This window comes from Mustela nivalis (assembly GCF_964662115.1).
Source record: "Mustela nivalis genome assembly, chromosome: 10".
In the NCBI taxonomy this organism is placed as follows: domain Eukaryota; kingdom Metazoa; phylum Chordata; class Mammalia; order Carnivora; family Mustelidae; genus Mustela; species Mustela nivalis.
Genome location: NC_139029.1, coordinates 17,267,229 through 17,294,772, shown reverse-complemented (window position 1 = coordinate 17,294,772; position 27,544 = coordinate 17,267,229). Strand labels below are relative to the sequence as shown.

General features: G+C 55.1%; 1 protein-coding gene across 2 annotated transcripts in view; it reads left to right on the top strand.

The window, feature by feature from the left end:
• The window catches only part of RUNX3 (RUNX family transcription factor 3), a 60,611-nt gene that overhangs the window by 8,889 nt on the left and 24,178 nt on the right, over positions 1-27,544 (top strand). The window contains exons 1-3 of one of the 2 annotated variants that reach the window (XM_082684701.1): positions 20,132-21,124; positions 22,827-23,116; positions 25,007-25,163. In XM_082684701.1, coding sequence (XP_082540827.1) covers positions 20,965-21,124; positions 22,827-23,116; positions 25,007-25,163 — 607 coding nt within the window. In that variant the 5' untranslated portion in view covers positions 20,132-20,964. Of the gene's footprint in view, positions 1-20,131; positions 21,125-22,826; positions 23,117-25,006; positions 25,164-27,544 lie in introns of those variants that run through there. The other variant, XM_082684702.1, reaches the window with a different exon arrangement.

The window sequence follows — 27,544 nt, the reverse complement described above, 5'->3', positions numbered from 1 at the left end:
ATTATAGACAGGGAAACTGAGGCTCAGCAAAGGGACGGGACTCACCCAAGGTCATGCAGCTGGTAGCTGGTGAAGCCCAAATGCATGTGAGAATCTGTCTGTCATCAAAGCCTGCCTAGCAAAACTCTTCCTTCTACCTGGCAGACATCTCTTCTTCCTGAAGGCCTGAGAATTTGCCACTTCTTGAAGCCCTGACACCCCCAGGTGCCAAAGTGATTTATAGCCTCCTCTATTCAACCAACACACCTCTAGGCCCTTCTCAAACACTTCCAGAAGGCTTCCCAGGAAGGGTAGAGTCTGAGATGAGTAGGTCTGGGAAGAAAGGAACATTGATGATCCAGGCAGAATTAACGGTATGAGTTAAGGGGTGGATCTACGCCACATAGAACAGGTTTCTTAGAGATTGGAGAGCTTGTGGGTCTTGTGGGAAAGTTGAGGAGGAAGAGGCTGGAGGAGAGGTGGGCTAGGCCTAGAGGTCGGGCATGGAGTTCAGGACAGGGAATCCAGGCAGGATCTAAGCTGGGCAGTGATGTAGGACAGAGCATCCCATGATGCACCGGGCCGCCTCTGAAATAGGCCAGCGTAGACGTGCACCTTGAGCATGGGTACGTGTGTGAACAGAGACCACAGGGGCCCTCCCGCGCCCACTTGCAAGCCCTATTTTTGTCACTCTCTAGGCACATGTCTGAGAGACCGAAGCATACTTGTTCTCAAGCACGTAGAGTGAGTGCTCCACGGATGGGCACGTCTGTGGTCTGAGGAGGACAAAGGCAATGATTCCGAGTCAAAATGCGACCCATCCTGGGGAGAATCCCAGCCCTGGTGCTGGCGACACACTGTGCAAGGCATAGCGCAAAAGGAAAATGCAGGGCACCCTGTACAAAAATCGTTCGGAATTTCAGGATGGCAAGCCCAGAGCATTAAACTAAGCGTGGGGTTTTTCTAAGCAGGACATTGTGAACAACTGCGTGGCTTGGGTGCCCAGGAAGCCACCCTACCTAGAACAGCCCTAGGCTGGAGGGCCCTGGGCCTGAGAAAAAAACACTGTCTGCCTTTCCCAATTTGGTGTTTTATTCCAAGGAATAAAATTAGTGCAGGCTCCCACTCTTCACGAGTCGACAATCTAAGAAACACTACTAGTACTAAGTTAAGCCTCAGGTAAGACCATACCTTGAAGCTTTTAGAAGCAGTGAGTACTAACTAGGGAAAAAAAACAAATCCATCAACATCCCCACCCCACCTGCATTTTACGTTGTAGATCTCCTGAAGGATCTAGGAAATTTGAAAATAAGCTGTAATCGCAACACCCAGAGAAAACCGCTATCATTCGGTCTATTTCCTTTGAGACTGTTTTTCCCTGCATCTGGTGTTCGTCTCCGGAGCACCTTTTCCCTCCGTGGGTGAGGCCAGGCAGAGACATACAACATATCCAGGAAACTCATCAGGAATGTTAATAATCACGATGCATGTACATCGGGCTACGTCTAGGAAAAGACTAGAGCAGCTCTGTCCAACCGAACTTTCTGGGATGATGGAAATGTCCCAGGTCTGTGCTGCTCGATGCTGTAGCTCCTTGCCACGCGTCCCTAAAAATGTGCCCGCGCAGTCCACAACTAGCAAAACTGAGGGACCAAATTTTTAATCTTATTTCATTTTCATTATTTTAATTTAAATAGTCTCCTGGACATGACAGCTACCTTGTTGGGCCATGCAGATCAAGGAGAGTGTCGGCCCAAATGCTCACCCAGCTTTATCTCTTGGAATGAGATTATGGCCTTTTTCTGTTTCCAACTCAAAAGGTTTAAAAAATCTTATACACAGCAAGCATGGATTGCCTTTGTCATCAGGTGAAAAGTTACTAAAGATTTTAAGTTTCTAATACATTCAGTGTATAGTTGGTGGGGGGAACACTTTAGATTTTTAAGAAGCAAATCACTGGGGAAGACTGATCCTGGCAGAATGAAATCTATTTGTGCTTTTCCTATCAATGTTCAGAAAAAGAATGTGGGGTTCAGAATCAGAAGCTGTGGGTTTGTCTCCCAGATCAGCCAGTAGGCTGTGTGGTCACTTAACCTCCCTGAGCCTCAACTTCCTCATCTGTGAGATGGGGATAGCGACACTACTGACCTCCCCAGGCGGCTGTGGGGACTGAACCAGACAGCAAAGGGGAGGGCACAGGGGACCCGAGCAGAGCAGTGAGGGAAGAGCTTTAGTGCAGATGATTTCTGCAGGGGTGGAACCGAGCCTCTCTGTGAGGGGCATTACTCAGAGTTCTCACTCGCTCGGCTCTGCCATTTCCTAGAAACCAGGAAATGAGGGGGGCATCTCCCACCGTGTGTTCGGCAGATGGTGTCAGGTGCTGAGCAGAAATAAAGGGGCTCTGTGACCAAACAAGACTGGGGAAGAGTGTATCTAACCATGTTCGACAGAGTATTTTGCTGAAGGATTTTCAGAAGCTTTTAAATGCTGAGGAACATGGGCTCCTCCTCGGGCTGGTGTGCCAAGAAACCCTCTTTGGGAAAAGCTGCTCCAGGGAGCCGTGTTCAGTCCACCCAGGCTACAGGCCCCATGGGGGCAGGGAGTTATTTTTTCAAGGACAGAGGAAATTGTTCAAGACTTGAAAGAGATAATAGCTGGATGCTCAGTGCAAAAGGGAAAAGCACAAAATTGGAATTCCTAAATGCATTATTGTCTAGGAAACAGAATTATAACAGCTCAGCTCTGCAATGGTTAGGATATCAGCAGCAAACACTGACATATAGCTCTTACTAGTGCCAGGTGCGATGCGCTTTCCACACTTCTGCTCCCTGAATCCTCATGACCCTATGAGACAAATGCTAGTATTAAGTCAGTTTTTTTTTTTTTAAGATTTTATTTATTTATTTGACAGAGAGAGATCACAAGCAGGCAGAGAGGCAGGCAGAGAGAGAGGAGGAAGCAGGCTCCCTGCTGAGCAGAGAGCCCGATGCGGGGCTCGATCCCAGAACCCTGGGATCATGACCCGAGCCGAAGGCAGCGGCTTAACCCACTGAGCCACCCAGGCGCCCCAAGTCAGTTTTATAGATGAAAAAACTGAAGGCCAGAGAGGTTAACCTGCCTGAGGTCCCCCAGCTGGGGTTCTACCCCATGCAGCCCGCATCTGGAGCCTGTGTGCCTCACCACAGCACCGTGGCTAGGAGCTCATTGAGGTCTCCCTGGAGAAGCATTCCTTTGCTTCCACTGGTCCCCTTCCCAGGAAGAGCCGGTAGCACTTCCGCAAGCCTGGCCAATCAGAACCCCTTTCTTGCTGGGTGAGTCAACACTGGGCTTCAAGTTTCCTCATCTGAGAAATGGACCGATTGCCATTTCAGGACCAAAGAAGGGAGATGTGTAGAACACAGTGTATGGTCCGTTCAGAAGACACGTGATGTACAGTGGCTCTTCTTCACCAGGGCGTAGATGGGAAACTGAGGCCTAGAGAGGGCATGGAACAACATGGCCAGAACTGAGCTTGGAAAGTGCTCCGAGAAAGCCAGGCCAAAATCCCTCGGCTAGCCCAGGTCCATACATGGCCCAGGCAAAGGGCTTCTTTCTCATCCGGCCGGGGCCTGTGTTATCCTTCTCGTAATGGCACTGTGAGCACTTCGGCGGGGGCCTCTCCCCCTGGTTCCTCTCCCCGACCCTCTAGCTCTCCTAGGGGTCCCTCCCACCGAGTGCACCAGCATCCTGCCCCAGTCTACTGGCCTGGAGACGTCCCCAGGAATTCCCCTCTTAGGTGCCCCATGTGGGGTAAGAGGCACACACCCACACGTGCCTCTGCCCCTGTTTTAGGGCCCACCACCCTGGCCTGGTGCTCATTCCTCTGCCCTGACTCACCTCTGAAATTCACCCTGCCAGTACTGGGCTCAACACTTTACACACATCACCGCTAAGATCCACAACCCTACAGGGTCAATATTTTCATCCGCATTTGGCAGAGGAGCAACGTGAGAAACGAAGGCCCTTGTCTAAGATCACGTCGTTTAGAAGCAGTATAGTGGGGGTTCAAGGCCAGGCTCTGCCCACGCCTTCCACAGGCGAATGCATGTGGTCTGCTCCACACTTCCTACCCCCGCACCCCTGCATGTCAGGGGCTGTGATGGGAGTTGGGTGGGGTGACCCCCATATCTGAGCTGGGACTCTCCCTCAGGCAGGGGCGGCGTCTCTGGCTGCATCCCCAGGGGCGACCCCAGGGCTCTGAGCTCAAAAGGGTCCCCTATGCTTGGGTTAATGCTCTGCAGCTGCCATCTTGAAATTCTTAATAATTTCGTCTTTGGATTTGTGCTTTGTAAGTGAAGTCGGATGAGACAGAGGAGAATGTGGGGACTTGGGGCCTGGGCTCAGTCCTGCCCACACAGGCAGGGCCGGACGTGAGTGTGGGCATGGGAAAGACAGGGGCACATGACCAATATGCCAAGGTTTGGTCGGGGGGGATGTCTTTGAGGGTCTGCACTCACTGCACACTGTCTCCATGTCCAAGGGAATGTAACATTAAATAGCGAATACAGACATCATGACAAGTCAAGAGATACTACGGGGGAAAGCTAGGAGCTTTTTTCTTGCCTTTTCAACAGGGAACCTATATTTTCATTTTGTACTGAATGTCACAGATTGGGTAGTTGGCCCTGTCTGAGGAGAGGGGGAACATGGGCGGACCCCCAAAATATAGCATAGGTGGCAAGGGAACCCAGACCCGTGTTGCTTTTTTCTCGACATGAGAGGAGTGACAACCCCTCGGGTGGTCTGCTGGGCGTCCTGGGCTTTGTCAGGAAGAGAAGACCCAGTTCAAGGATCTGGGGACATACAAGCCCTTCCAGTGGCTGACCTGAACTGGGCAGGGCTGCCTGGGGCTCCTCAGTGGTACACACAAGCTCAGACTCCCGGGGCGGCCCCATACTTGAGCAGAGACTCGCTTCCCAGCCAAGCGCAAGAGGGGATCTGGACTTCTCTGCCCTCCCCGGCTGGATCAGGGCCCAGGCCAACACTCCGGCCCCTGCCCCAGGGAGGCTTGGCCCAGAAGAGTGGGCCGGAAGTGGCGGGTAGGCTCTTGATGGCTTTCCTCCCCACACGGACAGTGGGCCTGTCAGGCCTCCGACCTGGGCTTTAAGATACATCACGGCTGAAGAAAAGCTCACAGTGGCCCCTACTGACTGGGGGAGACAGGACTATGGCTCAGTTGGTGACAACCTGAACTTGCAATCAAGCTTTTGCTCAAGTTTGGGGCTCAGCCTGTGCCCATTCAGACGGCTCAAATGAGGGCCTTGGCTGTCTTGTTCACAACCGAGCCCCCTATGCTGAGTTAGATCTAAGTCAGAGGAGGGGCTCAGGAAATACAGGGGGAGGAATGAATGAGTAAACACAGTCAGCTCAGGGAGCCCAGCTCTGGACCTGGAGAGCATCTGCACTTGCCAGTTAGCCAGGCCTGGCATCTTTGCTCTGCCACTCCCTCCCCTATGGCTAGTTGCCCTCTCTTTTGCTCAGTTTCTTCATCCGCACAATGAGGAGAATGACAGTACAGAGAACTTACTGAGACAGTATTACAAGTGCTCAGCTCCGCCCTGCAGCCCATGTGAAATGCTCAGCGTGTGAGAATGGATACGATTCTATTAAGGCTCAGAGTTTTCACCCTGGCTCTCAGATTTCAGGCTTCAGCATTTTGGGAGTGTTTTTCTATAGTTTCCAATTTTTTCCAGCGTGCTCATATTAGAGCTGACCCTTAACACGGCTTTGACCTTCAAGGATCCACTTATAGGTGGATTATTTTTCGCCATAAATACAGCACAGTACTGTTAAAGTATTTTCTCTTCCTTCTGATGTTCTTGGTAACGTTTTCTTTTCTCCAGCTTACTTTATGGTACTGAATACATGTGACATGCAAGTTAATTGACAGTTTATGCTATCGTAAGGTTTCCAGTGAAAAGTAACAAAAAGTTTTGGGGAGAGCCGAAATTTACAGGCAGATTTTTATATGCTGCACCGGAGTCAGCACCCCCACCCTCACATCGTTCCAGGGTCAAAACCAGCTGTATCACAGGGGTCGGGGTGTGCTGGGTGAGAGACCCACTGATGTTGTGTATTAACAGCATTGTTTTAAACACACAATAAATAAAAGGAGGCAAGTCAGAGTCAGCTTCTGCTACGGATCCCCTGGGGTCCCAGGCTTCTGAGGCCCAGACAGCATTTGGGAGACCCCGACCCTCCTGGACATGCACCCCACCGCACTCCCCCAACTCCCCCCCGCCCCCCACGCATTTAGCACAGGGGTCAGACCAGCACCAGCGAGGGATTCTGGGTAGGACCTGTGAGTGTGGTGGGGCGGGGCCTCAGTCGTAGCTCAGGGGCCTCTGTCCCCCCTCAGCAAAGCCCCGCCTCCTCCCTAGGCCCCGCCCTCTCCCCACCCCCTCCACGCACCAAGAATCACGCATGAGCGGCCACACCCACTACAACAGATGCCCGGACTTTTCAGGAACCCCTGCCCGTGGGGACCAAAGGACACCTGGTGATGTGGTCTGAGGGAGGCCGCAAGGGGAAGCTGCTTTACCCCTACCCAGGCTGGTCCTGCTTCTCTGGCCAGGAAGTCCCTCCTCTTCCTGGGAGTCCCCAGACACCTGCCAGTGGCCCCTGTCCACTGGGCTGGAGCTTGAGGGACAAGGCTTCACGGGAATCCCTGACTGATGGCACAGTGTACAGGCCTCAACCGAGCACTACGTTTCCCGGCTAGGAGAGGCCTCAGAGAGGCCTCCAGGGGACCCATCATCTGATAGGTGGGGAAACTGAGGCTGAGACAGGGAGGGGTTGCCCAGGGTCCCCAGGAACGTGGCAGGGGAGGAGGTGGCCTAGCCAGGTGGCAGGAAGGCAGGCAGGCTCTGGGTGTTTCAGATTCCCCACACATCTCTCTGTGGCCATATGGTGGCTTTCTAGCTCCAGCGGTCTGACCTGGGAGCTCTGGAAGGCTTCAGGGAGCTCCAGATGAAGTCCACACAGCTCCCTGGGTAGTGGAGGAAGAGGATGCAAATAGGAAGGGGCCCTGGGGCCCTGGGTTAACCCCCTGAACTCATTTCTGGCCTCTTCTTCCTGTGGGGTCAGTTAAAAAATAGCCTCCCATCTGCTAGGGCTGGGGGGTGGGGGTCAGGCTCCATCTGGGGCTGTCAGGTTCCCCATGCCCAGCCTAGTACTCAGACCTCCTCACTCCAGTATCGCCCCCTGCCCCTGGGACCGGGCTTGGCAAGGCGGTGCATCTGACCAGTTCTTTCTCCCTTTGACTCAGCACTGAGTATCACCACCACTCTGCTGAAGCAGCCATAAGCCCAGGAGGCTGTCCTCTGAGTATCTGCCCGCCCATTTTACAGATGGAGAGGGTGAGGTGAGGCACGGTGTCATCAGGACATAGGTCAGGATCTGGCCACCAGGTTTTAGATCAAAGCCCTGTCCTTGCTTCCCAGGGATGCTGGACTGTGACCCCTCGGGGAGCAGCCAGGAGGAATACTGGGGCAGGGTCTTTGCTGCCCCCGATTAGAAAACCCAGAGTTCCGTGGAGCAGAATCAGTGGTCTACCTGGGTGTGGCCCCAGGAGGGTGGGGCAGTCATCCTCCCCTGGAGTCAGGCTGACCTGAGACGGATCCCAGGTGCCCTGTGTCTCCGCTCTGAGACCTCAGCCAGGCCACTTAGTTCTCAGACCCTCAGGATCCTCATCTGTAAGATGGGAGACAGCTATGCTGGCCCCTGGAGAGTGCTTGTGAGGACATATGGAGCTGCACAGGGCCTGGGACGTGGGGAGCTCAGGTAGAGTATTATTAACAAGTATGAGGTCTACACATGCCCGAGGTCACAAGCACCCTCAGATTGCAGTCATCTGTGAGGGTTGGATCTTCTGGTTGGATCTAAGTATCTGGGATGGAAACCATAAGCCTTAAACCATAATGTGGACAAATGGCTGAATAAATGGGTATTTTCAGCCCAGTGGAACTGGCTGGCGCAGAGCTGGTCCTAAGGGAGGAATCTGGAATGGGGCTAAGACGTGTATACCAGGGTGTTCCCGGCAGTGCCTTCATAACAAACACACAAACACCCGAAAGGGACAGCCACAAGGGAACACTACGGTGGTCCAGCAGGGGAAGCAGGGTGTCTTCACACATCTCCCCCCCACCCCCCGCCGCCCCGCCACCCCACCCCCATGCCCTACAGCACAGACGCTTGCCCTGCCAAGGGGGAGAGGATTTGATGAGCAGGGCAGGAAACATACACAATATGTTGGTACGTTTCAAAAGCAGGTTGAAAACAGTATGTAATATATGTTCCCAGTGTTAGAAAAGAAAAGAAGGAGGTCGGGGGAGGAGAGAAGAAATTAAATCTATACGTACAGTAGGAGCACCAGAGGGCTAAAAACCAAAATGTTAACAATTGTTCTGGGTGGCAGGATTATGGGTGGTTTTAATTTTCTTCTTCGTAATTTTATTATTTTCCAATTTTTCTTTAATGAATGTGTATTATTCTTATAATCAAAAAAAAATGTGTTTTGAGAGATGGGGTGGGAGGATGAGAGACTCTTCTTGTCCTTTAATAGACTCTAAAACTAAAGCCCAGTGTGAAATAGTTGAATGTTCATTCATTCCCTCTTCCATCCATTCATTCCCTCATTCAGTCATTCACTCATTCATTCATCCACCCATTCATTCATTCATCCATCCATTTTTCAAATGTTTCTAGACACCTCCCTGGAGCCAGGCTCTAAGCTTCAAGCCAAAGAGCTGAAAGAGACCCCTCTCTGATCTCAGGGAGGTCAGTGTCAGGGGCAGGGGCCACAAGAGTAGCGAAGAGAGGGGCCGAGGCATCTTGGGAGCATGGTCTCCTAATGAAGGGAAATTAGAATGGGACTTTAGTGCACACGGAGGAGTTCTGGAGTCCCAGAATGGGGGAGGGTACCGCTTGCAAAGTCATCATGGGCTGTTAGAGAGGATCTACTGTGTGTGAGAAAGTGTGTCAGGACATGAACCTAGAATGTTCTCCAGGTCAGGTTCTTCAAAGACTTTGAGCTGCTTGGCTGAGCTACTCAAATGGCTGCTAGAATCTGAGCAAGTTGGGAAACGTCCTGGGCCTCAGTATCCTCTCCTGGAAAATGAGCTAATAACCTCATCGGGTTACTGTAAGAATCAAACAAGGCAACAACTGTAACACACTCAGAACAGCACCAGGTGTGGAGCCAGGGCCTGAACACGGTTTGCCTCGATTATTTGCTATTAAATACCCTTTATCCAGGAGGCACTCTGAAAACCAAACAGATTCCTAAACTAGAAATTAACATTCATTCGTTAATTTATGTACTTCATTCATTGGACAGACGTTTACTGAGACCCTTGTAGGTACCCAAGCATGTTTTTAGGCACTGGGGATAGAGTTGCCAGACCAAATTCAGGACACCCAGATTATCTGAGCTTCAGATGTATAAAGAATTGCAAAATTTGTGATAACTTTATACGAGAAAAGTGCCTGTCGTTGGTCCAAAATCCAACTTAATTGGATTCTCTGTATTTTTATTTGCTCAATCTGGCAACTCTAACTAGGAAGACACCACCAGGTGAAAAGACAAAACTCTTCCTGCCTGGAGTTGATATTCTACGGGGGAGAAGAGATAGTTCATGAGTAGAGACATAATCTCTCAGGCAAGGATAAAGGGGCTGAAGAAGTATAAATCAAAGAACAGGGCTGTATTGATTTCCTTAGGGCTGTTATAACAAATTACCACAAATTTTCATGGCTTCAAACAACATGCATGTACCATCTTACAGCTTGGGGTAGGGGGGGGGTCAAAAGTCCTATGTGAGTCTTACTGGGCTAAGATCAAGGTATAAGCAAGGCTGTGTTTCTTTCTGGAGGCTCTGGGAGAATCCATTTCCTCCCCTTGTTGGGCTTTTAAAGGCCACCCACTTCCCTTCCATGGTGACTCTTTCAGTTTTCCATGTCACATCACCCACTGATTGTCCTCTCCTGCCTCCCTCTTCCACTTCTACAAGGACCCTTGTGAAAAATTAGAGCCACCTAGATAGTCCAGAATAAGCTCCCCATCTTGAAGTCCTTAACCTTCATCACACCTGCAAACTCCCTTTTGCTGTGTAAGGCCACATGTTATTGGTTAGAGGGGCTAGGATGTGGACACCTTTGGGCTCCATTATTCTGCCATTATTGAAGCACAGGGCCTCAGAGAAGGTCTTTTACAGAAGGGTGACAAGGATCTGATTGAGGTGGTGAGTGGAGCCATGCAGACAGAATGTGAGGGGCTCTCCAGGGAAAGAGAAGCCTATAGCAAATGCCCGGCAGTAGGGGTAGGATTGGTATTTAAGGACCAGCAAGGAAAGCTAGTGTGGCTGCATACAAGGAGGGGGCAGGTAAAAGGAGATGAGGACAGAGAGATGGGGGTGCTGGCCGTGCAGAATCCCAAAGAGCTAATCCCTCCCCTGTTCCAGGCCCTCAATTCTCCAAACCCTGTCCCTAACCCCATCCTGCTCTGCTAAACTGACAGTGGCTCCAAGAGGACTTGCATCAACGACCAAACTCCTCCCACAAGGATTGCAAGATTAGAAGGAAAGGTTCCCTGCAACAAGAGGTATTCAATTAAATGTTTCAAAGAACTCCCTGTGGGCTAGCAGGAAACGGTCAGTTACCTACCAGAAAGTTCGGTAACATGCGAGAGACTAGGTCTTAACTAAGGGTCAAAGGGGCCCAGTGCCCCCTCCCTGGACCCCACATTCAGGGCCCAGCCAAGCTCCCAAGGTGAGTGGTGAGTCCTGACCTTGGCCACTAGCCATGCTATGACCTCAGGAAACCACGTCCCCTTCTCCGACCTGTTTCTCTGGCATAAGGGACTTGGACTCAAGGATCTTCAAGGTCCTCCCAGTGTTGACCAGCTGTGATTCCCACCCCCTAAGACTCTCTGATCCTAGGGATCGTATATTCTAGGATAAAAGCCTTGTAACTGTGTAACCGCAGGCAGGTCCTCTACCCTGCTGAGCCTCCGTCTGCGTACCATGTGGGGGTGACACCAGAACCCACCTCCTCGGGTGCGGTGATGGCGACAGTGCCGAGCACACGGGGAGCACTCAATTAATGTGAGTTCCAGGGACGAGGGTTCTACTGTTGTCAGTCTCAGCGCCTCAAGTCTATGACCCTGTCTCCAGAGCCTGACATTTGCTGGCTGTGGGATTTTAAGTCTCCAGGACACCCCCCCCCCCGCCCAACTGCCAGCGTGCCCCCAACGCCCTGGCTTCCCCCACGTGCTGGGTGGCATGCCTACCCCATGACCACATGAAAAGCCATTCCCCCAGGGTGTCCCCACACCTGGGAAAGCCGGCAGCCTGCCCGGCGCTGGCCCCGCCTGGTGGCTAGAACACCGGGCAAGATCAATGACGCCAAGCTGAGTTCCCAGTGCAGCCACCTTGTTCCAATCAGGGCTGGGCGCCTTCCGCTCTGGACCCCCCTCCCAGCCCCGAGCTGCTGTCCCTCCCGGACCCTGCCCAGCAGCCCACATTTCCAGCCCCGTGACCCCAGAGAAACGATGCCCACTGCCTGACTCCCCTCTGGCTGCAGCCTGCCCAGACCTGGGCATTGAGGAACCAGCTGGCGGATGGGGTGGCTGGAGGAGCCCCAGACCCCAGGGAGGGGGCGGGGTCTGGTCCTGGCATTCAGGCATCAAACTTTACAAGCCCCTCTCACTCCAGCCTCAGTTTCCTCAGCTGCACATTGGGTACTTCAAGTCTCCCCATCTGGTTTTCAGGGCCATTGTGAGAAAAGCAGAAGAGATAGAAGGCAGAAAATGTTTTAGGAACTGTGGACATGCCCGGTCCAAAGGGGGGTGGGAGAAAGCAGGTGGGAGAAGGCAGTTCTTCCTTCTTCCATCTGGGTCCTTCTCAGCCTCCAGGTCTCGGCTCGGATATCATCTCCTCCGAGAGACCCTCACTGAGCACCTGCTCTAAAGTAAGGGAGACCACCTCCTGGCCCAGAGCCCCCACCCAGTCATCTTCCGTCCCTTGGCCTTCATCATTTTCTCCAGCATCCCAGGACGCTATCAGATACTGGTGCCTTTGTCTGTTTACTTCCTGGTTTATCCTCTGCCTTCCCCGCCGAATCAAAGCAACTGCCTGTCTTGTCCTCAGCAGTACCCCCGGCACCTAAGACAGCCTCCTGCTTGTGGGCTGAAGGTGCTCAATGAGTGTTTGCTGACCGAGCGGATCTAGAACTTCCGCCGCATCTGCTTCCCATTTCTCCTCTTCCTGTCCATCCTAGCTCCCTGCATCGGGTGCAGGGCTCCCCGAGGACAGGCCTGGAAACATTTCCACTTGCACCCCTAGGGATGGGGCCAGGCTTCTGGAAGCTGAAGGAATGTCACATCATCAGGGCCAGCCCTGATTTGAGTGGGCCTCAAAGATGGGGCAGTAAGAAGGCCCAGCCCCCACCCTAGGTCTGAGCACCTTCTAGGATCCCCTTCCAGAAACCCCCTCAGGTACAGTCAGAGACACACAGGTGCTAAACATCACATCCTTGCCAGTGACAAATGCAGGCCAACAGGCAGTAACAAAGAGTGCCCCGTGTCTGAGCCTATGGCCTAGACATGCCAGGCAGGGATTAATGGGCCTGCTGGGGTGTCTATTCGCCTCTGCCCACATCCTGAGCACCTCCCCAAGAGCCATGGGCCTGGTAGGCAAGGAGGGGTAGGTAGGCTGGCATCACTCCAGGAGCAGATCTCCCTTGCTTGACCCCCCCCCCCATCCCAGCCACCCAGCCCTGCTGGCCTTTGGTCTCTCGGGGTCCCCTGTGGACCCTGGGCCACTGCTCTGTCTTCCATGGTGTCTACGCTCCTCATGCAGCCAGGTCAGGCAGCTCAGGCTGGCAGGCTGCCAAGTTCAGCTCTCACGTTTACCTGTGGGGTGAACTGGAGCAAGTTACAAGCTTCTTGGGCCCCGGTTTTTCTAGTGTTATCATGGGGATGTTGACAGGGGGCTCAACCCATAAGCTGGCCATGAGAATTTTAAGCGAAATAATACTTGTAAAGTGGAGATAGCATTCGTTATTGTAACTGAGGGACCCGGGCCATGGGATGAAGCTCCTGGGGGTGAGCAAAGCACAATTTCAGCATCAATAGAGCTTGGTTCAAACCCCAGTTCTGTTCCTTCCTGGCTGGGTCCAGCAGGCTTCCTCAGTGACATTTAGTTCCTCGCACATAGAGGAAGCCCAATGACACGGATCTGGAGGACAACTGGTAAGATTTAAGGAGCTCAGTAGAGAGCATGCTCAGTGGGGGCTGAGCACCCAGAAATGCCCCTTAAGGGGATGTTGCCTTGAGAAGATGGCTTCAGAGGCCACCAGATCATTCGGCTGAGTTTGAGCTGGTAGACAGGACAATCTGGTTGAAACAGTGATCTGGTCGAGAACAAACACTCCCCAGTTTTGACGCACGATGAGCAGTTTTGCAACTGTATAAAAATGTAAGCATTTTTGTCCATTTCTTTAGAGCTTTGGGTCAGGGGTATGTCATTTTCTATTTTCCTCCCTTTGCCTTTCTTTCTAAATATTGTTTTGTAAAATATAGTAACAGAAGAGTATATAAAACAGAAATATGTTTAAAGCATAAAAATAAAACAGACACCCAGAATAAATAAAGAAACAGAAGCCACTTAGCTGTGGCTTACAGACCTGGACCCTTACAGCGCCTGACAGGCTGAGGTGGACTGGGGAGCAGGAGAGGGGGGACAAGACCAAGGCTGGGCCTTCCAAAGTCTTGTGCAGGGGAGAGCTGGGCCAGCACACAGGGACCTCAGAGTCAAGTCCAGCAGCCAGTGAGCCTCCTACGTGACCCTGAGCATGCCTCTGACCTCTCCTGGACCTCAGTAGCCCCAGAACTGTCCTGGATTAACATGGAATTCTAGAACATTGAAGATGGACAGTCCTCCTGAGGATCAGTGTGGCCCAATGCATTTAGCTCCCTGATGAGTTGTCTGATGCCCAGAGAGGGAAGGGACTTGTCCAGGGTCACCCACCAAGAAATAAGGGACGGCTCTCCTGGAGCCAGCAGCCAGGTCCACAAGCCTTGGGCCTAGCCCATGTTGTAGGTCATGACCTCTTTAGGACCCCTTCATCCACAGTTTTCTAGGATTCATTGAGAACTGGGACTGCTTTAAGTTGATCAAGACACAGGGTGCAACTGCTTCCCCAACCAGGGAGGGTGGCAGAGGGAAACTAGGGCATGAAAGAGTGCAGAAAGCCACATAGAAGAACTTCCAGGTGTTTAGAACCCAGCACTGGTGAGGGGTGGGAGACGTCAGGACTCCTGCTACCTCCCAGCCAGACTGAAGACAGTGACCCACACAGAGAGCTAGCACATTTAGGAGCAGAACAAACAACTCTAACACCGGGACACCCCCCCCACCCCCGCCCCAGCCATCTGGATGCAGGCTCCCATCCCTACCATGCAGCCTGGTACTGAATGCTCCACTAGCCACTGGACATGCCCCTGAGCAACCTCACCTCTTTGGCCTCTGTTATTTGGAAAAAAAAAAAAAAAAAAGAGCTTGACCCTGCCCATCACTGCCCCCACGGAGCATGGTGAAGATGAAATATTGCAGCATGTGGAGTGGTTAAGACACTTGCTTTGGAGGGAGAGGGACCCCACTCCACATCCAGCTTCCTTGCCACGTGGAAGCCTCTCAGAGCCTCAGCTGCCCCATCAGCACAAGCCATACAACTGTTTCTGGAGTTCGTCTCAGATGATGTTGGCAAAGTAGGTACTCAAAAGAACATGACTCCCCAGGCCTGGGGAGATGTCGCTGTCAGCTGACGGGGTGACTTGTTGGCCAGGACGGCTTACCTAATCTAGGGATGCTCGGCGGCAGAATGAAAACACTGACCCTTGGTTCAAAGAGTCTGAAGGATTTTGAGGCAGTGACGGCAGAGCAGGGGAGCGGGCACGGGACCCTCTGCAAGTAGGATGCTGTGTCACTGCCGGACTCACTGGCCGGGGGGCCAGCCCGGCCAGCGGGGCATGGAGGGCATCTGAAGCCCGGCTCAGGTGCAGGGGCAGAGGCCTTTCCACTGTGGCTCCCACCGCCCCTCCCCGGGGCTGCTGCTGGGCTCTCGACCGCCGGGCCCTGCCACTCTCGGTGGCCTCGGGAAGCAGCATAAGAGACCGACTGTTCTCCACCTCGTTATGCCCCGTTTTTATCTCATGCCATGCATACAGCACATAGTTGATTTCTTTCCGCAAAGGGCTGCGCTTTTTTTCTTTTCCAAGGGCGACGCTGGAAAGCCATGTGGCTTTTATTGCTGGCAGGAATGTCTGAGGCGTTCCTTCACCACCACATGAAATGGAGCCGTAATCTTCATCTGCGTAAGGCCAAAGCCCCCGGTCTCCTCAGAGCCATCAGCCTCTGAGATTAATTAAGGCTTCACAAGGACTGACAGTCATTAGGACCTTTTGGGGGGGGGGTGGAAAATCCCTAATGGGACTGGCTGGGCTGGGGAGCCACTGGGTGGGCGGTGGGGTAAGGAGAGCCTGCCACAGAGAGAAAGGCATCCTGGACCAGGGTCCCCGGGAGCGGGCAGGAGGGGGTTCCAGACTCTGCCTCTGGCCTAGGCGGTGACTTTGAAGGAGACCCTTCCCCTCCCCGGCCCTCAGTTCTTCCGCTTGACAAATGGGAGATTTTGGATATGGTATCTCAGAGCCCATTATAAAATTCTGAATCCTGCCCACAATTCTCATGCCAGGATTCTAATTCTCTTCCATGACTAGAACTTCAAGCATCTGATTCTGGTCCACGAGAACAGACTGTGGGGCCAGGCTGCCTGGTTGTAATCCTGGCTCCACAGCTGCCCAGCTGTGTGACCTTGGGCAAGTTTACATCTTCACCTATAGGATTTTGGTGGGGGGAATGCTTGACCTCCCCAATAAGGGTCCTGTGAGGCACAAATGAGCACGGAGTGTGGGATTAGGCCCAGCATGCCGGAAGCTTAACTGTTGTCAGTAACGATTAATAGAGCTCAAGATTCTAATCCCATGGTTCCAATTCAGTTCCAAACATTGGTTTCTGACTGGCAGCTATTCTTACCATCTGATTAAGGCTTGGAGATGTTTTGAACCTGAAAATCCTCCTGTCTTTCCCCCACAATAGGAAGTGCGAGAAGTGCCAGCCACTCAGAGGAGCTCTCTCCCTCCCTGCCAGAGCTAAAGCCCCTTCCTGGGCCTGGGAAAATCTACCTTTTCCAGAACCCTCCTGGGCTCCGAGCTACCCAGGGCCCTCTCACCAGCCTCTGTCCCTCCCTCCCAACGAAGAATCCTCAGATTTGATGACTCTGCCAGCAGAGCGCTCTGTAACCCTGCCCCTCACTGACTTAGAGAGAGAGGCTAAGGTACTCTGACCAGCCAGCAGAGCAGAGACAGAGTCTGGATCAAGGAATCCTGTTGAAATAAAGGCCCTCCAGTTCTGAGGCCCAGAGTGGGGAAGCTCTTCACTCTTTGAGCCTCAATTTCTCCATCTGTAAAATGGAGAGAATTAAATACCCTGCAGAAGCCCCGAGAACATTAGCAATAAATGAAATAAAAGTCCCAGCGTACGACAGGACTCCAACTAATTAAGGCAATTATTAGTCATAGACCAAAGGGCTCTACCGGAATTATTTTCCTGTTTTAGAAATGATGAAAGGGAGGAACAGGGAGGACAGATGGACAACCAGAGTCCACTTCCCTGGCTACTATGGGGCCTGCCTCCTCTCCCCTGGCTAGGCCGACGCTGAGACCACCTCTCTCCATCCTTCCCTCCTAACTCCCCAAGCTGAGTGCCCTCTCAGGAGGCTCTCCATGGGAGTTGGGGTAGAGGTCCAGGGCTGCACAAAACAGGGACCCAGTGCCACCTGAGGAGGTGGGAGGTGGGGAAAGGGGCCCCATGGACTTGGCCCCAAAGTCACAGTAAAACCTACCTGGAGGTCCACAGGAAGCCAGCTGGGTGCTTTTAGGGACCATGGAAGCTCACTCTCACCATTCTGATAGGGATGCTGAGGACCTGAGGAAGACACACAGACTCTGGCATCTCCCCAGAGCAATGGGTGCTCAAGGTCCCATCTGGCTGTGAGGCACTGGGTACCATCAGGTGGGTCCTGGCCCAGCCCACCTGCGGGCTGAGGCAGAGTGGGTGGAGGCTGTGGGTGGCTGTCAGCCCACCCTGCTTTTGGTTGCACCATGTAGTCGCCTGGCCTTGCGAGAGCTTAGTCCCTTAGAGCTCCCTTAGAGCTCTTCCTTAGCGAAACAGGTCAAGCCTCTCCCACTTTCTTGGCCTCACTGTGGCCATCTGTATACTGGGGACCACAGCCGAGTCTACCTCCTCACAGGCAGGTTCTGAGGCCGGAGGTGAGCATGAGGCAGGTAAGCCTCAGCAGATGACCCATGCAGCCCCTTTCTGCTTCCCAACCTGGGCCGGAAGGGTCTGTTAATTTCCACACTGATGGCTATTTCACTGTGTCTATTGCGCACCCCCTCCCTCCACCAGCTCCACCACCATCGTGATCGCGAACATTTATTAAGCACTTTCACTATCTAGACATCAGTTCTCCCCAATATTTTGTTCAACCAGCGCAGCGGTGCACAATCGGGTGGTGCCTCTGATCCCCAAATTTTGCATCAGATCAGCCTTTTAACCCCACTCTGGTTCTCCCGAACCCAGAAAATATTGAGCGACATTTCTCTTTGTTTCAATGGGAATAAGGCCTACCCCACACAATTGCCGGGTGAAATGAAAGCGTGTACTAAAGCCAGAACACAGGTCCTGGGCACCGGAACACTCCAGCAGTCCTCGCTGTAGCTGTTGACGGAGGCTCGGGGAGGTGCGGAAGTGCCACAGGCAGTCCGTGGCAGAGCCAGTAGCTGTGTCCTTAACCACAGGGCTCTCTCCAGCTCCCCCTCTCTCCCTTCACAGTCTGGTCCTTTCCCAAAAAAAAAAAAAAGAAAGAAAGAAAGAAAGAAAGAAAAAGAAAAAGAGAAAAAAAAGAGCCACCCTGTAATTTGAGAGGCACACTTGTCCTTCTGCATATTCAGGAGGCTTCCAGAGAGGAGGCTGCCCGAAGGAATTCTCTGGGGTAAGGGCCCCCAACCGTGCCAGCAACAACCCCTTGACCATATTAATGTTGCTCTTCATGACCTTTTCTCACTAATTTGTGTGTGTGTGTGTGTGTGTGTGTGATAATACATATGTATAAACTTACATACTTGAAATCAGGATGCAAGCAAGTCTAGGTTTGACTAGCAGTATTTTCTTTCCCATGGAACGGTGGGAGGTGGGCATTAGATGTGGGAAAACACAATGTTCCTGCCCTCCTGGAGGGAGTCTTGAATCCTCTGGATTGTGAAACAGAGCCATCAGAACCACCTCCATTCACGGAAGGGGAAACTAAGGCTCCACGGAGGGACAGAAACGTCCCACCTTAAGTTCCAGGCCACTGGGCACAGGAGGGCTTCACCAGACTGAGGGTGTGGAGGCCAGACTGGAAGAAATCATTAACTTCTAGAAGACAGTCCTCTGCTAGTAACTGGACTGGGGCTCCCATGAGGCTTGGGATAGAGGGAACATGAACCTCCTTGGGGATGGAGTGGTGGCTAACAGTATCAGCTGAGGCCCAGTTCCTAGTCAAGAGAGTATATGCCTGTAGTGGGATAGGAGGTGGGGGTCAGTGGGTTTCCAGGGTGAGGGTCTAAGAGCCTAGGGGAAAAAAGTTGAATCTTCTTAAGATCCAGGCTCAGGCAGCCCCGTGATGGTAGCTGGAAAACCCTCCTGCAAGCCGGCTCTGCCTAGAGGCAGGTCACAGACAGTCCTGACCTCTCCCAGGCAGCCCCTAGGCGAACCAAGGTGGGGCAGGATAGCCATGGACTAGGCTCCAAGTCCTGGCAAGCTTTGAAGCTGAGACTTGGATATTTCACAGATGGCAAGTGTGAGGCCCACAAAGAGGAAGAGACTTGCCAAGGGCCCCCAATGAGGGGTCTCCGGGCCTTATTTTTTCAGTGTGACAGCAGCGATAGCTCGCATGGATGGAGCACCCCCTGTATGCCAGGGGTTGCTAAGCACCTTACACACATTTCTGTGAGGAGGCCACAATCCTTAGCCCTACTTTCCGAATGAAATCAACAAGAGCCAAAGAGGTTTTAAGCAATGTCCCCTAGCTCACGGTAGGTGGTGGAAAAAGGAAAACAGGCAGTGGAACTGTAGATCTCAGGCCCCTTCCACAACCAGTGAACTTCCTAGAAGGTTTTCCATGTCACCTATGTCCTGTGTCTGGCACACTTGGGGGATTCCCACCCCATCCCAGGCACCAGACTCTTGATGAATCAGACCTGACCTTGTAAACTCTCTGACCTGTAGGGAGACATGCAGGCACCCTGCTACCACCAAAGCTTTTAAAGTACACCCCTAGGGGGTCACAGGCAGCCAGAGGAGGGCGCCCTGATGCAGGGTCGTTTTGACGCCATGATCTCACTCCCAGGGGCAAAGGATGCTGGTGGGAGGAGTGGCTCCCAGGTCCTGAGAGCTGTGGGCCCCAGTTTGGGTCCTTGCTTACCCAACTCTGCGTTAAGGTACCGCCAGACCTCCTGGCTTCTTCACGCTGCTGTGGACAATGTGAGCTGCTCTTAGCTGGGAGCCATTCAAGAGAAAGTGGGAGATTGGTGCACTAGTCCACCGGAAGAGGGAAAGGACGTGTCTAGCCATAGAAAACGGGAAGGAAGAGGGTATCCACGTGTCCCACATAAGGGAGTGGGAGCTGTCCAACTGCCTCTCGAAATGGTAAAAAGAAAAACAGAAAGAGAGGTGGCCCTAGGTCTTTTGGTCAGGGATGGGGAGGATGTAAGTTAGCCATTGGTAGAAATTGGGAATGGGCTGGCCTGTTCTTCTGTGTGTCCTCCTCTGGCCCCTCAGGACGAGGAAGGAGAGGACTGTACATTTCTGGCAGGGAGAATGCTCTGTGGGTCCAGTGCCACAGGGCCCGTGGGGTGCCAGAGAAGCATCCCTGTCCATCAGGGCAAGTAGGGCAGCCTTTGGTCTGACCCAAAGCCATAGGTTTATTCTGGCCGCGTAGATGGTGAGGAATTGTCCAGAACGTCTGCCCAGAAAGCGCAGTTCCTAGGAGGCGGCCCGTTGTGCCTAGACACGCGACCGAAGCTGGCATACATCTGTGGGCAGGGCCTGGCCGGGCAACTCCACGGCGGGCAGAGTGCAGGCGCCAACTAGCGGTGGCTCCCGAAACTGCTCCCCGCCCGGAGGGCCGGGGCGACCGCAGGCTGGAGCCCCAAGCGTCCCCCAGTTCCCGCGCCCACACGCCCACACGCAGTGAGTACCCTCCGGAGGGCTGGAGCCACGCCGGATCCTGTGCCAGGTGCCGAGACCCACAGGAACCGCATTTTCAGGATGTCCGTTTGTGAACCCACCGTAGGATGAGGGAGAAATCAGGCGGAGGGACAAGTAAGGGCACGGGTGCAAACCGAAACCACTAGACCAATCGAATTTACAAACCTCTGATACAGCGGGTCCTGGCCCTACAGCCGCTCCAGGGCCACACGGGTCGCCCCCCCCCCCCGGCCCTGGGCCGTACCTGGCCACAACTTGGTGGGCCTTTTGGCGGGAAGCTCCCAGAGGTCCGACGCGCCAACGCCCCGGTACCTCGTTTTTTTCTGGTTCCGCCGCTACTGCCTCCCGGTATGGGAGAGTGCAAGGGCCGTGGCCCCGGCGATCTGCAACTCCGAGATGCAGGCTCTCTAAATAGATCCCGTAGGGTCCTTCAGTGTCCCCGCCTTAGAAATGGCCCGAGGGGCTGACGTGAGGCGACGACAGGGTCAGGGACCAGCTCTCCAGGTGGTCGAGGTTGTGCCGGAGCCTCTCCGCCCTGCAGCGCACGCGGGTCTTGAATTCGTTCCGCAACGACGAAATGGCGCGCACTGGGCCGGGGTCAGATCCCGGCTGCGATCTGGCGGCCACTTTCGGATTCTATCCTTCTTCGCTTCCGAGGCTTGGAATTTGTTGCACTGCACCTGTCAAGCGCCGAGAACAACGAATACTCAGCCCAGTCTCCAGACGGCCGAGACTCGGTACGCCTTCGTCGGTTCCCTGCACTCGAGGGAGCACCTCTGGGGCGTTAATCCAGAATGAATGGGGGCTTGATCTTTGCAGTTCCCCTCCCCGCTGCAGCTTGTCCTTAGGCCCGCTCGTTTGGCCTACGAGGCGGGAGAGGCCAGGGTTGCCTGCCGTGAAGCCCCAGGAGTCGATGGGTCGCGCGGGCGGGAGAGAGAGAGGTCTGCGTCCCTGTGGCGCGGCGGTAGCACACTGCCCGGTAAGACGGAGGCGCAGGCCCTCGGGGGGCCGGTGCGCATCCACGCGGAGGAAGATTGCCTCCTCTGGAAGCCGGGGCCCTTGGCTTGGCAGCCATCCCCTCGTTCTCCGCACGCTTGTCTTCCTGCCGTGGACTCGCGACCTCTTGCGCGATGCGAGACCGTGGCTATATGCGCGGGGCAAAAATCAGGGGGGAACACTCGCGTTTTCCAGGCTCCATCGTGTTTTTCAAAGAATCACGGGCCGCCACAACGAAGGACGACGAAGCGAGGCCTGCTCAGTCCTGAAAGTTGCTTTGGGGGGAGCGGAGAGGAACGGGGTTTGTCACCGCCAAGCCAGATTCCAGACCCCCCCACCTCCCGGCGCCCAGGACACCCGTCTGTCCCTGGTCGGCAACCGGGCCAACGAGGCCGGGCCCAAAACCGCGCTGCGCTGGGAGCTGCAGAGGCAGCTGGTGGTCGTGGAATCTCGTGTGCGGTGGAAGCCCTTGGGCTGAAATAATTTGCGGGACTGCGGGGGACGCCGGGCGCGGGGTGAAAAACCTCTTGGGGTCGGCTCCCCGCTCGATGTCACCGGCCTTGGAGCCCCCCACGTCCCGCAGCAGAGAGTACAGGCATCAGAGGCCGAAAGCAGCCAGAGCGGGGAAGGCCCAGCTACCGGCAGTGGGGAAAGGGCGCGAGAAGGGAAGCTGCGGCCCCCGAGTCAGGGAGCCGCCGCCCAAGAGGCAGCCGCCCAGGAGCCTTCTGGAGGGCCCGGGCGTTTTAACCAAATTTTTAGCATTGACCCCGGGGCCCCCGAACTTTCGAGGAGCTCTGGGCTAACGCGCCGGGCCCCCCGACCCGGGCGTCCTCCCCGGGGCGGGGCCTTCCGCCCCTCCCCGTTGGGCGGCCTTCGGCGGTCCCCGTTCCTCCCCCACGAGCGCGGCCGAGGTGCCGGCGATGGGGCTCCGATTGGCTGCGCGACGCGTCGCTCGGGCCGGCCCCGCCCCCGCGGGCCCCCGGTTACTAACCCCGCGCGGGCCAGCCCGGCGCCGCCACTCGATTCTCGAGGATTTGTTCTGGGCTGCGGCCGCGCAGTCGGTGGGGCGGCCGCAAGAGCGGGCTGCGGGGGCGGGAGGCGGCGGCGGCGGCACAGCCCGCGCGGGCCCCGCGGCGGCCGAGCCAGACGTCCCGCAGCGAGGGGCGGCCGCAAGCCGGGCCGCGAGCCCAGGATGCGGGACTAGCGGGCAGGGCTGCGCGCGGCCGTCGGGGCTGCGAGGCCTCTCGCTGCGGGCGGGCCCCCGGCGGGGCGTCCCCGGGCGCCGCCCCCTGCGCCCTGAGGCCGCGGCCCGGCTGCTTCTGCTTTCCCGCTTCTCGCGGCAGCGGCGGCCGAGGAGGCGCCCGCTCCGGCCGCCCCCGGGGGAGCCGCGCCGCCGCCGCCCGCCCGGCGCCCTGACGGCCGCTGTTATGCGTATTCCTGTAGACCCGAGCACCAGCCGCCGCTTCACACCTCCCTCCACGGCCTTCCCCTGCGGCGGCGGCGGCGGCGGCGGCGGCGGCAGCGGCGGCGGCAAGATGGGCGAGAACAGCGGCGCGCTGAGCGCGCAGGCGGCCGTGGGGCCGGGCGGGCGCGCCCGGCCGGAGGTGCGCTCGATGGTGGACGTGCTGGCGGACCACGCGGGCGAGCTCGTGCGCACCGACAGCCCCAACTTCCTCTGCTCCGTGCTGCCCTCGCACTGGCGCTGCAACAAGACGCTGCCCGTCGCGTTCAAGGTGAGTGCGGGGCCGGGGGCGGGCGGACGCCGGCCCTGGCGATCCGGGCGTCTCAGCGGCAGGACCCACGGGCCCCGGGGCCCCGGCCGGGGAAGGCAGGGGAAAGTGCCCGCTGCCTCGCCGCGAGAACCCAGCGGCCGGGCCCAGAGCGCTTTCGGTCTTCCTGCGCGCTCCGCCAGGGGACTTCGGTGTTCCTCCTCAGATGCACCCGGCATGGATGGCTTTTCGGGGCGGGGGGCGGGGGTTGCCCCCTCCACCTTCGGGGAGCCCGGCTGCAAGACGCTGATGAGGAAACGGGCGGATGGGGCTTCGCTCCTCCCCAGTCGGGATCCCTCCGACACAGCCTTGCGGGCAAAGGGGAAGAAGAGCCCCGGGACCAGGGCGAGGCCCCGGAGGTGGGGTGCGGAGGGTGGATAGGGCCTAACCTCCCCTGCCAGCACCCCTCCTCCTGCACCGCTTCAGATACACTTCCTGCTCACACCCTCCACCTCTGGCTTCTGAAATTTTACACCGGGCGACTCTAGGACTGAGAAGGGGGGCACCGAACCCTAAACGTTTGCGGCAGGAATCCCGAACGCCCGGGCAAAAATGGGGGGGCGCTCCCACCTCTGGCACCCCCCCAGTCATTCAGAGGATCTTTTTCTCTTTGCTAGGGAGTAGGCGACTGTTTCATTTTCATTTTTTTAAGGGGGCAGCGAGATGAAACGAAAACGCCTTGGTTTTCCCCTAAACCTCTCACAGCTGCCGTGAGAAAGGGCAGGGCAGGAAGGGCCAGCGGCTGGGGGTGGCGGGTGCGCGAGGTGGCTGGAAACAGCGGCTCCTGGCAGCTGAGGCCGTCCTTGCTCCCATTAAGACGACTCCAAATTGGGGGGTGGGGGGAGGATGAGTGGCTCTTGGAGGTCTCCCGGGTGACATCTTAAAATGCCAGTGGGGAAACTCTCCCGGGGAGGAGGGGGAGGGGAGGCCCGTGTGACTTTAATCCTCAGATCGGAGGTTTTACTGTCACTTGGAGCTTAAAAGGAATCTTTGAAATTAAAAGAAGACAGGATGTTGACAGGAAATCTGGCCTTTTTAATCAGACCCCAAACATTTTCTCCTTGAAATTTTTACCATCTGGATCCCTAGTCCTTGCACACGGTGGCCACGTTTAAATGGCTGTGACTACATTTGCAGCGTGATTCCTTTTCAAAAGGCATCTGCCTCTGCCCGCTGCTAGGGGTGAGGGGTGGGGGAGATCATATTAGGGGGCATCTCCTCCCCCACCATGCAGTTCCCAGCAGGTGCATTCTCCTATTGAAAGCCCCTCTTTCACTTTAAAGGGGTTTTCTGTACAACCCCTCTCAAAATACCGGTTTGTTTTACATTTTGCATTTTCCCTGCATAACGAATTCAGTCTCTGCAGAGGCCGGCAGACTGGGCCGGGGCCACATTTCAGGGCCGAATTTTATACCCCAAATGGCTCTAGTTTTAATTCAGCATGGGGAGCCCGTCCTGTTATTATTGTTGTTGATGTTATTTTTACTTAGGGACGTGGTTGCTAGGAGCACGATTCCTCTTTTGCTCAGGCCCAAGGAAAGAGGGGAACTGCACCCCACGCCACAGTGATCGAGCTCATTCACAGCTCTCACGCAGATTTCATTGCAAGGATAATTTCTTAGGACATGACTTAACCAGTTGAGCTAGGATTTGGGTGTGGAAGGTGGAGATTTCGGCTTCTTGTTTTTGTTTTTTTGCGGGGGAAGGTGTCCATTGGGATTTAGCCTTTTCTCCGCTCTGCTTTTGAGAAATCCTGCAGTGCGCCTAGGACCTAGGGGAGCTGCCTGGCCCCTCCCCGCCTCTCCCCGGCCTCCCCTACCCTTCTAAGCTGTCCCCCTACCCCTGTGCCTTCAGGTGGTGGCGCTGGGGGACGTGCCCGATGGAACAGTGGTGACCGTGATGGCTGGCAATGATGAGAATTACTCTGCGGAGTTGCGTAATGCCTCGGCGGTCATGAAGAACCAGGTGGCCAGGTTCAACGACCTTCGCTTCGTGGGCCGCAGTGGGCGAGGTGAGCTGCAGGGAGTCTGCGCACCCTGACACCAGCAATGGCAGAGGTCTAGGAAGGAAGCTAAGAGCAAGCCCTTGGGGTCCCAAATGGGAGCCCCAGAAACAAGTGCCCAGGCCCGGCTTGGTCTCAGACAGCGGTTTGGAGCCCCATGGGAGTGTCACAAAACCCTTTGAGGATGCGGGTCCTTGGCCAGAAAAAGACACAATTGGCTTCCAGCTTCTGGGGTTTACTAACTCTTGTAGCTGTCTGTGTCACCCCTCTTTCCCGATGGTTGAATGTTCTGGCCTCATAAAAGACACTAGGAAGAGATCACGGATTAAGGAGGACCTCGTAGGTCTTCTGTGGCAAGAGGGCTTAGTTAGCAGCAGGCTTAGACGAATGGCCGGTCTGCGGGGGCCCAAGCACCCTAGCCACTCTCCCCACGGGGCTGGGATCTCCCCAAGCTTCAAGTTTTGAGCCATCGGAGGCTGCCTCTCCCCAGCTGTGGTCTCCCCAAGTCACAGTTTCCCCAGCCCTGTGAGCCTTAAGGTGGTTTAGGAGAGACACGAGTGCAATGCGGGGAAAGCCTGCAGGCTGCCACCCACCCCCCACCCGGCTCAGAAGCCCCGAGTGCCCCCCTGCCTGTGTGATTGGCCTCTGGCAATAGGAAGGAAGGCAGGACCAGCCCGCCTGCTGTGGCTCCTGCCAGCAGGGCTCTCCGGTGGGAGGCTGCTGGGACCCGAAACCCATCATCACTTCTGGGTGGAGAAGCCCTAGAAACCCTGCCCCAGCGAAATGGAGGCTCAAGGACTCGCTGGCCCTTTAAGACCAGCCTGCTGAAAAGCGGGGAGTGCCCAGTCGCAAGACCCAGCCTGCCCCCCCAGTTGGGTTAAGAAAGTACGCTAGGCTCCCTCTGCCCCCAGCCTCCACAGAGGCTGAGGCAGAATTGTACTTTTCATCACCAATAAATAAGACCTTCTCAAGGTTTTCGTTTGCTCCCAGCCGACAGCCCTGCTCAGCAGTGGGCATCTGGGCACCATTTTTTCCTCTCCAGCCGTTCAATGTATACATACAAATGTCAAACATATTTTGACTTTTCAGCATTAATTAAAACCAGGGCATTATTTGCATGTAATAACTGTTTACTTGTTACTTTTTATGAAACTGAAATAGTTTACATTCTTTCAAACATTTCCTGTTCCTGTTGGCTCCCTTCCCCACGCACAGATTTCTTTCAAACGTTGCCCTTAACTGGTTGCAGGTTGATGGATGGAAAATGTTTGCTTTTATGAATTAAGCTTTCATTGCTGCTCCTAATTAGTCTCCAAGCCCCTTTTGTCATCCCCGATCTCTCCAGCCTTTTGCAACTTAATCCCAGCTGCAACCCTGAGTGGAGAGTCACTGGCCACCGGTTGGTGGCTGGCAGGGATGCAGCTTGAATTTGGGGCGGGGGCCAGGTGTGCAGGCCAGGTGGCATGAGGATATGGAGGGTTGGGGGGAGTGGGGAGGCCCGCCCGCCCTAGCTGCAGCCGCTGAAGGAACAGGCAGAGGGGAGGTGCATCCCGGGAGCCCAGCGAAGCATCAGGAACATGGAACCTCACTCCATGTCCTGGGAGGTGAGATTGAGAAAGAGAAGACACGGTGATCCCAAGTGACCAAGGGCATGGCTGGCTGGTTGGCTGGCTGGCCTTTTTGCTGCGTAAAGTGATTTCTTTGTGGCATTTATGCCCACGGACCTGCACTCACCCTGCAGGACTTTGGGGGAGAGAAGTGGGTTTGCAAATCACCCTTTAGCTGGTGCGCTTGAAGCAGGCGAGGCTGAGGCTGGGGTTATGGCTCTGGAGGAGGCAGGAGGCCATTTATAAATCATTCTCACAGCCCTTCTCCCATCAGTCTCCCTGGTCCTGGGCGGGGGCAGGAAGGGGCCTGAGCGGGAGTTCCAATACCTGGGGACTTGAGCAGACTCTCAGACCTCAGAGTCTGACAGTATTGAACAACGTGGACTCGACAACCAGCCCAGCTGGATTCAGTCCTAACTCCGCCGGTGACTTGCTGGATGACATGAGACAAATGGTTAAACCTGTCTGTGCCTTAGTTTCCCCAGCTGTATAAGGGGGCAATAAGGACCCCTCTCTCCCGAGGTTTTATAAGGATTAAGGAAATTGGCCCCGGTGTATCACTTGGCACGTATTGAGAGGTGGACACGGGTTACAGATTTTGTTACATCGAATGCCTATGACTGGAGAGATCTTTGAAGTTCCTTTGAGTGGTATAGTCACTGATTCTGTGATTATGGTGCGGTTTGGGCGGGGGCGGGGGAAACCCAGAAGGTGTGAATTGTGGAGTGGGAGAAGTGGAGGCGGCTGGCAGTGAGAAGGAGGGCACAGGGGTCCTGTGGCTCT